Below are 17,206 nucleotides of genomic sequence, written 5' to 3' on the forward strand. Positions count from 1 at the left end.
CTGTTTTTAATCTAAATTGTGTCTCTCTTTGTCCTAACACAACTGTTGAAGATCTGTGCGCTGGTTTTAATGCTGCTTGTCTAGCAGCATTAGACATGGTTGCCCCCGTAAAAACCATGTCTAAACCGAGATCTGACCCTTGGCTGAACGATGTCACCCGCGCTGCCAGACGCGAGTGCAGAAGGGCGGAAAGAAAGTGGAAGAGGGATAAACTCCAAGTGTCATTTCAGATACTTAGAGAGAGTTGGTGTTCTTATCAAAAAATTGTAAAAGCTGAAAAGACCAAGCATGTTTCTAACATTATTTCTTCTAATGGTCACAATCCTCGAGTTCTTTTTAATACCCTCAAAACTGTTTTTAATGTCCCAGAACTCCAGTGCTTTGAGAACCCATCAAAAGTGTGTGAGGAGTTTCTTCACTTTTTTATCCACAAGGTGGAGAGCATTAGGGCCCTTATTGGTCCACCTTTGTATGACCCTGGCATTTTTGTAACCTGTTCTGCTGTTTTGAACCAGTTTGAGCCTGTTAGCTTGCCTTTTTTAGAAAAGATTATTGGTCAAATGAAGTTCACTGGCTCCCCCAATGATGTGATTCCCTCTCGTCTTTTTAAAGAGGTTTTTCCTACAGTGGTGCCCTGCATACTTGATATTGTTAATGTCAGTTTAATTACTGGAGTCGTACCTATGAGTTTTAAACATGCAGTTGTTCAACCCTTGTTAAAGAAACCTGGTCTAGACCGACTTGAGCTCTCTAATTATCGGCCTATTTCTAAGCTCCCATTGTTTTCTAAAATTATGGAGAAAGTTGTTTATCTGCAGCTGAGCACATTTTTGAATGACAATTGTATAACTGAAATTTTCCAGTCTGGGTTTAAGTCAACCCACAGCACTGAGAGCGCTCTGCTGAGGGTTTTCAACGACATTCTTCTGGCTTCGGACTCTGGTGATACTGTTGCTCTGCTGCTATTGGACCTTACGGCTGCGTTCGATACAGTCGACCACCAAATTTTATTGTCTCGACTGGAGAACTGTGTGGGCATTAAGGGGTTGGCCTTAGCCTGGATTATGTCCTATTTGGAAGGCAGAAGTTTTTCAGTTCAGGTCAGTGATGCTGTGTCCTCTTCGGCTCCTCTGTCGTGCGGAGTTCCTCAAGGGTCTGTCCTTGGGCCGCTACTTTTTTCAATGTACCTGCTGCCTCTTGGGTCAATTCTTAGAAGTCACAATGTTTCGTTCCATTTTTATGCTGACGACTGCCGCTAAGTCAGTCAAAAACCCTTTTAGAGTGTCTGAATGAAGTGAAAGCATGGATGGCTATGAATTTTTTGTATTTAAATGAGAGCAAAACTGAGTTTGTGTTATTTGCTCCTAGAGACTCAGCTGCTGCGGTTCCTGTTGACTTGGGTTGTCTAACCCGAGACATTAGCCCTGTGGTTACAAATCTGGGAGTCAAGTTGGACGGTCGTTTAAAACTTGATGCCCAGATTAGTGCAGTGGTGAAGACCAGTTTCTTCCAGCTGAGGCAACTAGTCAAAGTAAAACCGGTTTTATCTCGACATGATTTTGAAATTTTAATCCATGCTTTTATCACCACACAGGCACTGCTGGTCGTCCCCAAGACCAAACGAAAATCCAGAGGTGACCGTGCGTTTGCCGAGGCAGCTCCGAGACTCTGGAATGAGCTGCCTTTGCACATCAGATTGACTGAGTCTCTTCCTGTTTCTAAATTTATTTTCTTTGGCTTTTAACTCAGTTTGAGGGTTGACTTTTAGTTTTGTATTACTGTTGCATTTATTTTTATTGTTATTTATGGTTTTATTATTATTATTATTATTATTTTATTTTTTTTGCGCCTCTGTGGTATGTTATTGTTTATTTATAGACTGTGTTCAGCACTTTGGTCAACAGTGTTGTTTTTAAGGTGCTTTATAAATAAAGGTGGATTGGATTGGATTGGAAATTATTTAAAACAACATGTCATTTTAAACCTCATGTTTTTTATTTGACTGCAATGTTTGCATATGTATTATTTTATGTAAAATGTTGCATATGAAGCTGTGCAAATGACAACATTGAAGTGAGACTACAAAAACAGCAGAGAGTATTATTTCCATCCAGAGAAACTGGACATTCTCTCTTCAGGTGACAAAATCTCCTTTTTGATTAATTTCTTAGTTATTCCATTCAGTAATATGCAAAATATCAGTGTGATTATCAGACATAGTTTTAGGGTTAAATGATTATCTTCTGAGTAAAACAGGTTGAGGTGCATCCCTAGATTGTTTCCTTAAACAAGAAAGCGATTTTGTATATGACATCAGACTAACAAATCTAAATAGAGTGAAAGTGATGAATAGAATCATATCTCATTTTAAAGTAATTTAATGAAGGAATGTGATTGTCTTCTGTGTTTAATTATTATTTTTTTTGTATATGTGTAATAGTTTTGACTGTTTTTAATGAAGTATTAATTGCTTGGTACATTTACGTTTCTCTCTTCAAATAGAATACGCTAATGAATCATTTTGTGAGGTTCTGAGCTGAAAAGATGGGGGAGATGAATAACACCACGCTTAATTTCACCACACCTGAAGCATCGACAAACTCCACAACTGATTCCTATGAATTAATCTCCAGAATATGTGTGTCCAGCATTAGTTTTCTGTTTGGTCTTCCTACACACTCCTATGTTTTATGGCTCATCATCACAGGATCAAGTGGAGTTGCATCAGAGTTCCTCAACCTCAATCTCTCTGTTTGTGAGATTGGTGTTTGTCTGACAAGTTTGTTTATTCTGCTGTCATTTCAGTTTTCATGTTTCAAGACATTGTCACTAATTTTGCAAGGACTATGCATCACTGGTCGTCCTCTGTTTCAGTGTCTGATCTGTGTTGAGTGTTACCTGGCAGTGGTTTATCCTATAACCTTTCTGAAGTTCAAACCTCTCAGATATAGAGTGATCTGCTCTACTACTGTCTGGATAATAACTTGTGGCTCATGTTTATTCTGCTGGTTAATTTTGAAGACACTTACCACAATCTTCTATACATGGTTCTTCTCACTGCAGTTCGTCCTCTTCTTCTCCATCCAGTTGTTTTGTCTTGTGGCTGTTCTCAGAGCTCTGAAGCAGTCAGGACCAGGAGAGAGAGGGAGAGAGAAAGAGGAGAAAAACAGCATAAAGAGAAGAGCATTTCATCTCATTCTAATATCTACTGTTAGCATGGCTATTATATATGTTCCATTTATAATGTCAGGATTCACTACAATTTTTACACAACAGCATTTTCCGGCTCTTTGGTCTACTTCTGTCTTTTGTTATGTTCTGGCTGGTTTTATTCAGCCGGTTCTTTTTTTGAATCATGTTGGAAAACTGACACTGTTTTCCACAAAACCTGTTAAAGATATCCAATGCAATGTGAACAATGTAAAGTAACTAACCATTGTTTTTGTTCCAGCTGAATTTACACTTTTATTGACACAGTTTATGTTTCCAGAACATTTTATTCAGCCATTCACTGTTTTACTTATTCTGGTATCTTTGAAATGACTGACTAATGCATAAAATCATTGAGTTTTTTACTTATATGCAAGTATACCTTTTCTAGCTGTTATACATGGTTATTTGTATGTGGTTTGGTTTTTGAATAAAGTACTTAATTAAGTTAAAGTATTTGTACTTAGTACAGTAATGCAGAGCCAAAGCACAACCAAAACCATGTTCTTCTGCAAAACGCCTGCAGTTTTGTTTTTTAACCGCTAAAGGCTCAAAAGTTACAAAGTATACCTTTAAAATTAAAGTGTGAACTTAACTGTAAGTCAGAATGGTTTGAATGTAGTTGATTCTCAAAAACAATACATTTGCTTTAGATTAATATACTTTTCAGTAAATCTGAATTGTTCACTTTCCTATGATTATGTAGCTACTGTTGTTCTCATTGATATACATAAAGCAGACCTAACGTTTATGTTTATATACCTTGTTTTGTTATATTGATTATGTGTGAGCGAAGTACATGGTCTGCTGTTCGGGATGTATTCGTGTTTATACTACAAATACACAATCTTATTTATTAATTTTTTGAATACTTATTCACTTTTTTGCAATCAGTATCTTACAATTTCTAGTGAAAAATGTCCACATAGAAGTGAGCTTTTTTTCTATTCAAATGTTTAAGCTATTTGAATAGAATACCACACATAATTTGAACCTCATGCTTTCTTATATTAATTTGCATATCCATTTTATGTGAAGTGAATTGTTTATGTGCAGCCATTTATTTGTGTGGCAGCTTTAAAGTAAGACTTTTAAAACATAGTCCAGAGGACATTCAGTCTTCAGGTGACAAACTCTTCTTTTTTAATTTAATTTTGTATTCAATAATATGCAGAAAATATCAATGTCATCATTATAAAGATAAGTTGTTTGATGATAATGAATGCAGCTATATTTTGAAATGATTTAAAATTGGAATAGAACTGAGTAATTTAAGTGTTGTGGATTAATTAAGTTACCTGAATGCCTACACATGAAAGTTATTTAATATTGGTTGGCTTTGGTTATATGGATTTTAATTTTAGATCTGCAGAGCTAAAGATTGGAATCTGTTGGGGAAAAAAAAAATAAGGAAGAAATGAACTCTACACTGAACTTCACCACAGACTCAACAACTCATTCCATTGGACTAATGAACAGCATGGCACTGTGTGTGTGCAGCATCAATTTTCTTTTTGGTCTTCCTATACATTTTTATGTTATATGGCTTATTGTCACAGAAACTGGAATTGCAACAGACTTCTTCAACCTAAATGTTTCTGTTTGTGAGATTGGCAATTGTCTGAAATGTTTAATTGATATACTGTCATTTTGGTTTTCAAATTTCAAGACATCGTCACAGTCTTTGCAAGGACTAGCCATCACTGGTCGTCCTCTGTTTCAGTGTCTGATCTGTGTTGAGCGTTACCTGGCAGTGGTTCATCCTGTAACCTTTCTGAAGTACAAACCTCTCAGATATAGAGTGATCTGTTGCATTGCTGCTTGGATAATCACTCTTGCCTCCTGTTTGTTTAGCATGTTTATTGTAATCTCACTCAACACTAGTCCACATGCACGGCTGTTCACAGTGCAGTTTCTACTTTTCCCCTTTGTTCAGTTATTTTTCCTTGTAGCTGTTCTCATAGGTCTGAAACAGTCAGGACCAGGAGAGAATGACAAAGAAAAGGTAAACCAAATGAAAAGAAGAGCATTTAATCACATTCTAAGTACTGTGGCTGTGGTTATCATATTTGTCCCATATAAAATTTCAGCATTCATTTTAACACAGCAGCATATTTCGGCTCTGCAGTTTATTGCTTCAATTGGTTATTTGCTAGATGGATTTGTGCAGCCTGTTCTTTTTCTGCGACGAACTGGAAAAATCACCTGTTCCACATAATACCTGCTAATGTCACTAATTTAATTTTATTTAAATTTTTTTCTAAATTGAAATTTTCCTCTAAATAAGGATTCATGATCCCAAAACATGTTAGTGTAGGTAACATGGTCACTCATTTATTCAGAGAGGTCAAACCGACTAGTGATTTAAATTGTTATTTGCATACACATTTCGCTTTTTATTTGAGTGTTAATCAGATATGGTTGTAACACTTGTTTGTGGTTTGTTTGTTTTGAATAAATACTTACTGCATCACCCAGTTTCACCATTTTCCAGATTGAGTGTTGGACTTGGATCACCCTGTCTGGCTTTTTTTTTTTGCGACCTACTCAATGTACATTTTCACTTAATTGAAATCCTTCCATAGTGCATATGAAATATTGTGTAGTAGTTATATTTAGTATGTGTTTTGTTGTAATGCTTAACATTTGAAACAACCCAATACATTAATTAAATGTCTTACCTTTGGGTAATTTAAGACAAGTTGGAGTTTTTTGTGTGGATTTTTAAAAACATTCTTTTGAAGAATTTTAATTATATTTGTTTGATTTTAAAGCTGCAGTCCGTAGCTTTTTTGGGTTAAAAATTATCCAAAATAATTTTTTGAGCAAGTACATAACCAGCCAGTGTTCAAAACTATCTGCTTGCCTTAGCTCGATTCAAAATGGTATGCTTGTAATAATGTTTTTAATTCCAGTGGTACTGGTGGATTTCCGCGGGAAATTTGAGCATGTCTTTGCGTCATTACGTCACATCTGTACACATAAGGAAGATGTCTCGGCTAGTATGCTATATTGCGTGTGAGGATGTTGGAGGTGGAGATTTATAGCCTTTTCTCACAGCACTTGATATAATTAAACTTATCAATTTGATGGCGGATCCAGAAAGGTTCAAACGACAATCACCAGTGTCAGCTGGAGATTCACCCGTTGTAAAACAGGAAAGACTTCGGAGAAAAAAAGAGACTGCAACCAGCCCATGCGAAAACAAGGATAAATATCGGAAGGGCATTAAATGTAGTCACACAATGCTGATGTTGTTAACATTAACAATTTGAGAACAAAGTATAATTTGCACGGTTTGACGTGATATGATAAGCGATCATTAGATTTAATCAGCGCGATTTACTGCAATGCTTTTTTCCTCTTAGTTGGTCAGAACAAAAGTGGATGTTTACTTACCTGTTTTGACATTTTCCAGTGAAAATTCTTATGTTGGTCAATGGTCATACTTCCAAAAAGTAGAATCTGTGATTGCGATTGACAGTATCCACACCACCAGCGCATTGATTGACAGCCGCACATTCTCCTCAAAACATTGGATTCATCCGCGCTGTGCCACGCACGTAAAGTTGATAATTCCGCGAATAACTGCAATTGCAGATTTCGAACAGAGATGGAAGAGGAAAAACTGCGGACTGCAGCTTTAAGTAATAACTTTCTTTCTCTTTTTTCTTAAGTTGAAAATAAGAAAATGGCAGTTAAGAACTATTTTATACTTAAAAATGTTTTATAAATCTGGCCCAAGATCTCACTGACTGGAAGAGAAAAGTATGGGCTGTTAATGGTTTCAAGAAACAAATGAGCAGTCTTTTAGAGGTTTCATAGGTGATTTAACTCACTACAACATGACAAAAAATGTTGACGTCTGAGTGAAAGGCCTAAGGGCTTATCAAACAGAAAGCAATTTTGCTCTTAAAAACATGAGACGCGCATAATAGTTGCAAACTGCAGAGCCGGATGCTGATGAATAAAAAAGAAGGCTGGGTCTCGAGCGCGACACGTTGAAAAAGATGTAGTGCAACGGTCAAAGATAATCATCTTGCGCATATTTACATAAAAAAACGATTAAAAAGCTTACTGTAATTCAGTAATTCCCTTACTGGTAAACTGCCGGAACCAATTTACTGGTATTTTTGAAAAGGTCCTGTTCACACATGATCTCTTATCGGTATTTTACCAGTAAAGACTGTATGTGTGAAAGAGGCTAATGACTCAGCGTAATACACATGACGTCACCGTTTTCAAAAATTTGTGTTTTTGTAGTTTACACAGAGACGATTACACACAACGCCGTTGTTGTGTAAATGAACAGCCAAAATACATTAAAAGTTTAATGTAATTCAATGTGCTACTTGACATTTATTTTATGTTATTTGTAAAATTTACAAGCATTATCATTTAAAAATAAATTCTACACTGATTTTTTCAGTGTGTGATTATCAGATGTGGTTTAGTATTGCTTTTTTTTTTTTTTTAATTCAATACTTGGTTGCTTTTTATTTCGATAGTCCGCTTAAGACATGCTACTAATAAGTAACTTTGCAACTGCTTGTTAACTAACTCGCTAACTCATATTATGTTGAAGTTTTCCTAAACATTCAATTCTTAAACACTCAAAAATGTTTACCAAGAAGTGCCACATTTCATTTGTTTCTTCATAAGACATTGAGTATCACCAGTGTATCTTACTGAATGTAAAACAAGCTTTTTTTTCGTGGTGAGCACTGGTTTCTGCCTTGGTACTTTGTCATGAACACAGACCTTAGCTGAGACGAGAGAGACCTGAAGGTCTTTGAATGTTATGTGCTGTGTATGTAGTGTACATTTCTAAAATTAAACTGTCCGCAGAAAACAAATGCACACAATTTCTCCCTTCTATTTAAATGTTTTAAGCCATTTGAAAAAAGGACATTCAATCATTTTGAATCTTATGCATGTGTTGCATATGTTTGCATATGTTTTGTTTTATTTTATGTTACATATGCACATATATTCTTGTGACAGCTAAAGTGAGACAAAAAAGCACAGAGTGTCATTTACACCCAGAAAGACTGGACATTCACTCTTCAGGTGACAAACTCTCCTTTTTGATTGATTTGTTTGTTTTTATTTTCAATAATGCAAAAGCATAAGTGTGATTATCAGATGTAGTATAAATGTTATGAGTGAATTAGATAAATTAGCTGAATGAGTAAAATGGTGCTGAAGTGTTGATTATGTTTCACCTTGGAAATATTATAGAAAATGTTTTGTTTACAACTTTAGGCTAAGCACTCAATTTGTTTGATATAATTTAATTGTTATTAACAGAATCATACAAATTTGAAGTAATATTCTGGGTAATTGAAATAATTAGTTTAAACTATTGTGTAGAATTATGGCTTGTGATGTATTGATTTACTAATTATTTCACTTCAATATCCTGGACATGAAAGTCATTTAATATAGGAAATATTGAATTGGATATTGAAGATTTAAATCTTGATTCAATTTGTTTTGGCTTTTTTTCTTAGTACATTTGCTCTTCTCTATCCAATAGATCACTGTTGCAACTTTTTATGAATTTTATGAATGAGATTTTGAAAACTCGAGGAGGAAATGAACAACTCTACAGTGAACTTCACCACTGAATCATCCACAACCTATTCCTTTGGGCCATTGGATATTTTTGAAATGTATGCATGCAGTTTTAGTTTCCTGTTTGGTCTTCCTACTCACTCCTATGTTGTATGGCTCATCATCACAGGATCAAGAGTTGCATCATTGTTCTTTAAACTCAATCTGTCTGTTTGTGAGATTGGTATCTGTGTGACTAGTTTGATTTGTCTACTGTTATTTTGGTATAAAAGTCTCACAACATTAATATGTTTTTTAATGGGACTAGGCATCACCGGTCGTCCTCTGTTTCAGTGTCTGATGTGTGTTGAGCGTTACCTGGCAGTGGTTCATCCTGTAACCTTTCTGAAGTTCAAACCTCTCAGATATAGAGTGATCTGCTGCACTGCAGTCTGGATCATCACTCTTGGCTCCTGTATTTTCTCTATGTTCTTCTTACCAAATACTATAGAACACACATGGTTCTTCTCAACACAGTTCCTCCTCTTCCTCTCCATTCAGTTGTTTTGTCTTGTGACTGTTCTCAGAGCTCTGAAGCAGTCAGGACCAGGAGAGAGAGGGAAAGAGAGAAAGGAGGAAAACCACATGAAGAGAAGAGCGTTTAATGCCATTCTAATAAATACTGTCAATATGGTCATCATATATGTCCCATATACTATCACAGGACTCTTTATCATTGTGACAAAACAGAATATTCATGCACTTTGGAGCATTTGTACAGTTTGTTTTTTGCTGGCTGGTTTTGTTCAGCCTGTTCTTTATCTGTACCATGCTGAAAAACATGCCTCGTTTACTCAAAAGTTATGTAACTAATTCTTATTTATTATTTTTTATTTCTCAACAACTTTTATAACAGTACAGACAATTTTAAATTATTATTGTTTTTCCAGTTGAACTGAAACTGTAAATGTATCCTCGCAGAGAGAAACTATATATATATATATATATATATATATATATATGTGTGTGTGTGTGTGTGTGTGTATGTGTGTACCTTAAAATGACTTGTGCATTTTTTTGCAACAATTTATTCGTTTACACAAATGTTGTTGTTTTTTTGTTTTTTTGTCTGTGCTTATTTGATGTTTTTTATTATTATTATTGAACATGTCACAATTTTCAAGTTTCATAGTTGAGAGATATTTAATTATATGAAATCATTGAAACAACCCATCGTGTTTAGAGTGAAAGTTAAATTATATTTTCCAGGTATGCAGCAAGTAATATCAGTGTAGCCTACTAGTACTATACTTGTATGTGTACTATTTCAATACTTCTTGGGAGTAAGCTGGCTAACATGAGCATGATAATTTAACAATGAGCATTTCAGCAAGAAAAAGTAACTAACAATGTGTAGTTTTTGTGTGGCCGCTGTTCCAAAATGTTTCTTTCAGTGTTCTTTTAATTTAAAAACATGGTTGGTACATTTTGTTATGTTTTACAATGATACAACCATGTGAGATTTAAATAAACACTGTTTGAGTTGTTAATACCATGTGTCTCTGTCCGTTATTGAAGTTATGTTATTTATAATGGCCTTGAAAACAAGTGCATTCAGCATTGTGTCAAAAAATTCAGCCTTCAGTATTCAGGTAACACATTTAAAATACTGTCTTGTGTAAGACAATGCAATGTTTAAAGTATATTGTACAAAGTATAACCAGAAAACAAGCAGAGCCAGGATGGTTGTTGAGAATGCTTTCGGCAGACTAAAGGGCAGATGGAGGTGTTTGCTAAAACAAAATGACTGCAATACACACAAGGTCAAATCCCTGGTGATAGCATGTTGTGTTCTGCATAACCTCTGGGAAACAGCAAGCAGTAGAAGCAGGAAGGGGGTGGGGGTGGGGGGTGGGGGGTGGGGTGGGGGGGGGGACCACAGTGTTTCATTGACCTCGTCCCCTTTCAAAAGCAATGCTGCGCTTGATTCAGCGCTCTGGAAACAAGAATACCCACTCCGCCGCACTGTGGGTGCTTGGACCCCTTACGGTTGTGTAGTGTGTGCTCACAAGGTCTCAGACATGAGCTTGTGATGTCGACTCAAGGATGTGAGAGCCCGGAGTGGCATGAACATCCAAACTATAAAACCTTATGAATGTATACAAAGAGGACCAGCCTGCCGAGTCACAAACATGCTGCAGGGGGGCACCACCTGCCAAGGCTCTAGAAGAAGCAATCCCCCTAGTAGAATGAGCCCTGATGCCTTCTGTCAAAGCTTGACAACACACCTTATAGGCAAGGGCAATAGCATCCCTCAACCAATGTGAAATTGTCTGTTTTGACATGACAAACAAATAGTTGATCTGACTTACACCACTGGCAAGTGGACGTACAGTAGGTCTGAAGAGCATGGACTGGACACAGCCTGTGAAGTCTTTCCTGAGGACAGAAGGCCTCAAGAGTGACTGGATGTACAGTTGAGAAAGATACCTTAGGCAGGTAGTCAGGATGAGGATGCAAGATTGCTTTCACCATTCCTGGGTCAAAGTCTAGGCAGGATGGCGAGACCGACAGAGTCTGCAAATCCACAATTATTATAACTGATAGCTATATGAAAAAAACATCTTTAGAGTCAGAAGCTTGTCAGGCACCGACTCTAAAGGTTTAAAGGGGGTCTCAAATAGACCCTCAAGGTCTATAGCTAAGTCCCATGAAGGGATCTTGGTTCTAATGGGAGGCCTCAGTCACTTGGCCCCACAAACAAAGCAATCAACTAGAGAATGCTTCCCTTATGGCCCCCCATCAATCAAGGTCGTCGCAAGATGATGAAGCGGACACAAACCCTGAGAGTGTCGGGTCATGTGCCTGCTGATAATTTCTCCTGCAGGAAGTCCAGAACTGAAGCAATCTGGCTGTTAACTGGATCTGCATTACGTACAGTGCACAACCTTTCAAAGACACCCCATTTATTGCCATACATTCTTCTAGTGGAGAGAGCCCTAGCACTGAGAATGGTCTCAATAACTTCAGGTGAAAGCCCAATGTCCCTCATTTGGTACCCTTCAGGGGCCAAACATGAAGGTTCCACAGCTTGGATCGGGGATGAAATATCGTCCCCTGAGCTTGAGACAGAAGGTCCCTCCTCTCTGATATCGCCCAAGGCGAGCCGTCGAGGAGAGATATTATCTCTGAGAACCATACTCTGTTCGGTCAACGAGGCGCTATTAGTACGAGGGTCAAGACCCTTGTTAGCGAACTCTGGCTAGAACTCCCGGGAGCAATGAAACCAGAGGAAACGCATACAGGTGCATTCTGGGCCATGTATGGGCCTGACGACAAAAAGACTTGTCGTGTACCTGTGGCACATCTAATTATATCCTCTGTCGAATGAACATTCCGATGATGTCACTGTCCGAGACTATAAAAGTTCAAAGTCAATTTCATTGACGTGTTGCACACATATATTCACAGCTGGTCACACAAAAAGTGTTCCCAGAGCGATGAACCAAGCACAGCATTGAGCGTAGCTCAAGTGCGGAACATAAATCATGTGTGCCAAACTCACAACACATAATGACACACGATGGGTCCCATTTCCTGAAAGAGGGTTAGAGGCGTGTTTTTCACAATGTCTTTCCACCTGTGCGTTTCTGGATGCGATCGTTCCCTGTCCCCCCATATCACAATGGTTGTATCACGTGTTTGTAATATATATGTGTATATAATGTATGTGTATATATGCAGCATGTTGAAGCAGCTGACACACGATAGATGTTTTTAAAAATGCAAACCATTATTTTATTTTATTTCAGTATCAACATACATCACTAGACAGCTAATTAACATAATCTAGCTAACATTTATACTTTATTTGCGGCTGAAATGTGTGTAACATTAGCCTATATTGAATCCGTGCATTTGGTCTTAAAGTGACAACAGCATAATACCTGCTGTTGTCTGTCATTAATGTTCATCATACAACAAAAAAGAGAGAATCTCTCACTGCTCTTGCCTAAATCATTTTTGGTCTTTTTCAATTGTGTCTTTTTTTTTCTATTGTAGTTGTGATGTCCTATTGCTTGTAATTAGTTTCTTTGTTCTTATTGTATCACTGACTTGAGCTTGAGAAGTTATATATTATATTTTATACTTAGGTTAGTATAAGTTATACTTAGGCCAGTATAAGTTATTTTGTGATATTGATTGAAATTTGTGGCCAGAACTGTGAAATTTCAATTGTATCAATTTTTTTGAAAAACCTTATTTAAAGCAAACATAATTATATCGTATTATATATTGCTATCATTAAATAAAATAATCCATATCGAGATGTAAGATTTGGGTCATATCGCCCACCCCCAAGAGAGAGCTCTTTGAATGTTATGAGCTGTATGAAGTGTCATTTCTACAATTAATGTCCTCAGAAAACAAATGCACAATTTCGCCATACTATTTAAATGTTTTAAGACATTTGAATGGAAGACCATTGATCATTCTGAATCTTGTGCATGTCTTGCATATGTTTGCATATGCTTTGTTTTAAGTGACATGTTAGGCTACATATGAAGCTATGTACATATATTCTTGTGACAGCTGTAAAGTGAGACTAGAAAAACAGCACAGAGTGTCATTTACACCCAGAGAGACTAGACATTCACTCTTCAGGTGACAAACTCTCCCTTTTGATTGATTTTGACTGATTTTCAGTAAAATGCAAAAACATGAGTGTGATTATTAGATGTAGTTTATGGCTGAATTAGGTAAATTAGCTGAATGAGTAAAATTGTGCTGAAGTGTATTGTTTAATTTTAGAAATATGATAGAACATGTTTTATTTACAACTTCATGCTAAGAAATACACTACATTTGTTTTATAATAATTAATAGAATCATCCCATACCAAGTAATCGTTTTTGGGTAATTTAAAGAATTAGTTTAAACAACTGTGCAGAATTACAGCTTGTGATGCATTTGTTTAATAATTATGTCACTTAAAATTCAATGGACATGAAATTAATTTAAAATTCTAAATATCTGGTAAAATGAATATTTGGATTTAAATTATGAGTGTGTACAACTGGAGACTGGGGTATATTGAAGATTTTAATCTTGAGTCAGTTTGTTTTGGCTTTTTTTTAATACATTTGCTCTCTCTTTTTTAATAGATCACTGTTTCAAGATATACATTTTTTGAATAATATTTTGAGAACACACAGAGGAAATGAACAACTCTACAGTGAACTTAACTGAATCATCCACAACTTATTTCTTTGGACCAGTGGACATTTTTTAAATGTATGCATGCAGTTTTAGTTTCCTGTTTGGTCTTCCTACTCACTCCTATGTTATATGGCTCATCATCACAGGATCAAGAGTTGCATCATTGTTCTTTAAACTCAATCTGTCTGTTTGTGAGATTGGTATCTCTGTGACTAGTTTGATTTTTCTACTGTGTTTTTGGTTTTCAAGTCTCACAACATTAATGTGCTTTTTAATGGGACTAGGCATCACCGGTCGTCCTCTGTTTCAGTGTCTGATGTGTGTTGAGCGTTACCTGGCAGTGGTTCATCCTGTAACCTTTCTGAAGTACAAACCTCTCAGATATAGAGTGATCTGCTGCACTGCAGCCTGGATCATCACTCTTGGCTCCTGTATTTTCTCTATGTTCTTCTTGCCGAATACTATAGAACAAACATGGTTCTTCTCAACACAGTTCCTCCTCTTATTCTCCATCCAGTTGTTTTGTCTTGTGGCTGTTCTCAGAGCTCTGAAGCAGTCAGGACCAGGAGAGAGAGGGAGAGAGAGAGAAAGGAGGAAAACCACATGAAGAGAAGAGCATTTTATGTCATTCTAATAACTACTGTCAATATGGTCATCATATATGTCCCATATACTATCACAGGACTCTTTACCATTGTGACAAAACAGAATATTCGTGCACTTTGGTGCATTTGTATAGTTTGCTTTTTGCTGGCTGGTTTTGTTCAGCCTGTTCTTTATCTGTACCATGCTGAAAAACTATCCTGCCTCTGTTCCTCAAAAGTTATGTAACTAATCCTTATTTATTATTTTTTTACTAATCAATAAATTCTATAACAGTATGGAAAAACTTAGAAAAGCTGACAAGAAAATGTTCCAGATGAATAGTGGATACGCCCTGATAAAATACATTCCTTAAATGCATTTGTCGCAGTGTGTTTACTAAATGCCTTTTGTTGCAAAATACATTTATTTATTAATTTATTATTATTTATTAGTAATTATTAATATTAAGATTGAGTATTTATTCTTTATTTTCCATTGGATTCCACAAAAGAAGAAGAAATTCACACAATTTCTCAGATATTCAAATGTTTTAAAACATTTTGAATGAACATCAATCATTTTTCAGCCACATGCATTTGTGTATGTTTTGTTTTATGTGACATTTATCATTGCAACAACTTTGAAGTGAGACTACAAAAACAGGACAGAGTATTTTTTACACCCAGAGAGACTGGACATTCACTCTTCAGGTGACAAACTCTCCTTTTTGACTTAATTTGTTTATTCCATTGAGGGATATGCAAAAAATGTTAACATGATTAGTAGACTGCTCTAGATTAAGAGTTATGGACAACTTAGATGAATTAGCTGTTGAGTAAAACAGGGAGAGGTGTTTTGTTTTATATGAATAAAACAAATATGATATGCTATGATATTATATGAATATGACCATAGACTATGATATGCACAACATTGTTTTTTTTTCTTCTTTTTTTTCTTCTTCTTCAGTGCAGGGTTATTTATCTAGTATCAGTACTCTTATCTTCCTATAGATAACTTAGTATTCATTTTGTGAGATTTTCAAGACAAGAAGATGAATGACTCTACAGTGAACTTCACCATTAAAGCATCCTCAAACTACACTGCTCATTCCATTGAGCTAATAGAAAGTCTAGAATTGTGTGTGTGCAGCTTTAGTTTTCTGTTAGGTCTTCCTACACACTTCTACATTATATGGCTCATTGTCACAGGAACAGGAAGTGGAGTCGCATCAGAATTCTTCATCCTCAATCTCTCTGTTTGTGAGATTGGTAACTGTCATGTTGTTTTGATTCAATCGCAATTTGGTTTTCATGTCTCAAGAGAGTATCACAGTTTCTACAAGGCCTAGGCTAAACTTTCTGAAGTTCAAACCTCTCAGATATAGAGTGATCTGCTGCACTGTGGTCTGGATAATCACTCTTAGCTCCTGTTTGTTCTCCATGTTCATTTTAATATCGCACAATATGCACATGCATGATTCTTCTCCCTGTGGTTCCTCCTCTTCCTCTTCATCCAGTTATTCTGCTGTGTGGCTGTTCTCAGAGCTCTGAAGCAGGCAATCCATGACAGATCTCTTCATTTTCATAATTTCACCATTCTGTGAACATTATCCACCAATAATAAAAACACCCCTGAAAAAAACATTCACTTCCTTGTCACACCAAGCAGCTTACAGTCAAAAACACCCCCCCCCCCCCCCCCCCCAGGGTCAAATTTCACATACCATATGGTATCATAAAACCCCCATATAAGGATATCCTGTCATAAACACATGTCATAAAACCATAAATCAGGGTCATAAATATTTTTTTGACATAAGCTACTGCATATAGCTACTACTGTGAACATGGCCGTCATATATGTCCCATTTACTATCTCAGGATTCTTGAATGTTGTGACACAGCAGAACAGTTTATTGTGTGTCAATGTCTTTTTCTTTTTTCTTTTTCAAATTAGTTTTCCACAGAGAATAAAATGTTTTTCTATTGTTGTTTACACAAGATTGTCTGTCTTTTTTAACGTCCTAATTTCCACTTTAAATATTTGCATAGATGGTGTTTGTGATGTTTGTATACAATTATAATGAAATTGTATACACATGGGGACATCTGTGAAGTGACTATATAACAGCAGTGAGCTTTATGTCAATCCAGAGAGACGGAACATGAATTCTCCAGGTGAAAAACTCTGTTCACTTTGATTCGATGTCTTTGTCTCTGCTTTATAATATATAACAAAGTCACTGTGGATGAATTAGTTGAGTAAAATAGGTTTGATCTTTGGAAAAAAGTAACAGAAATTTAGATTTTCTATTTGAACTTAAGCTATGAAAGTTAATAACATGTTTCAAATTATTATATAGCATTGTATTTAAAACTAGAATGCATTTATTTTCTGTGTATAATTTAGGTATTATGTAGAATTATAACAATTGCTTACAATAATGTAGTGTAATTTTGCCTTTCAATTGTCTGCATTTTATAGATTTTCCTTGGATTATTTGGTCTTCTTTTTTTCCATAGATCACAACTACATTGTTCCTTTGTTCTTCTGGTTCTGACTGAAGAAAGCAGACATGGCAAACTTCACCACACCTCATACACCTGCCAACATCACACTATCATCATTTTGG

At 36.1% G+C, this 17,206-nt stretch overlaps 1 protein-coding gene and 1 pseudogene across 2 annotated transcripts; both read left to right on the plus strand.

Annotated features, from left to right (window-relative positions):
• Positions 1-8,808: 8,808 nt before the first annotated feature.
• On the plus strand, positions 8,809-12,032 carry LOC311097032 (uncharacterized protein; the record flags this gene model as incomplete). Its single annotated transcript, XM_084136497.1, has 2 exons — positions 8,809-9,541; positions 11,833-12,032. The coding sequence occupies 2 exons, from the start codon at positions 8,809-8,811 to the stop codon at positions 12,030-12,032; spliced, it is 933 nt and encodes a 310-aa protein (XP_083992623.1).
• Positions 12,033-14,059: 2,027 nt separating this feature from the next.
• Positions 14,060-14,817, plus strand: LOC311097033 (C-C chemokine receptor type 8-like; annotated as a pseudogene). Its single transcript has one exon. The product of its transcript is annotated as a C-C chemokine receptor type 8-like (transcript).
• The last annotated feature ends 2,389 nt before the right edge of the window (positions 14,818-17,206 follow it).

This window comes from Abramis brama, assembly GCF_963993115.1.
Source record: "Abramis brama genome assembly, chromosome: 15".
In the NCBI taxonomy this organism is placed as follows: Eukaryota; Metazoa; Chordata; class Actinopteri; order Cypriniformes; family Leuciscidae; genus Abramis; species Abramis brama.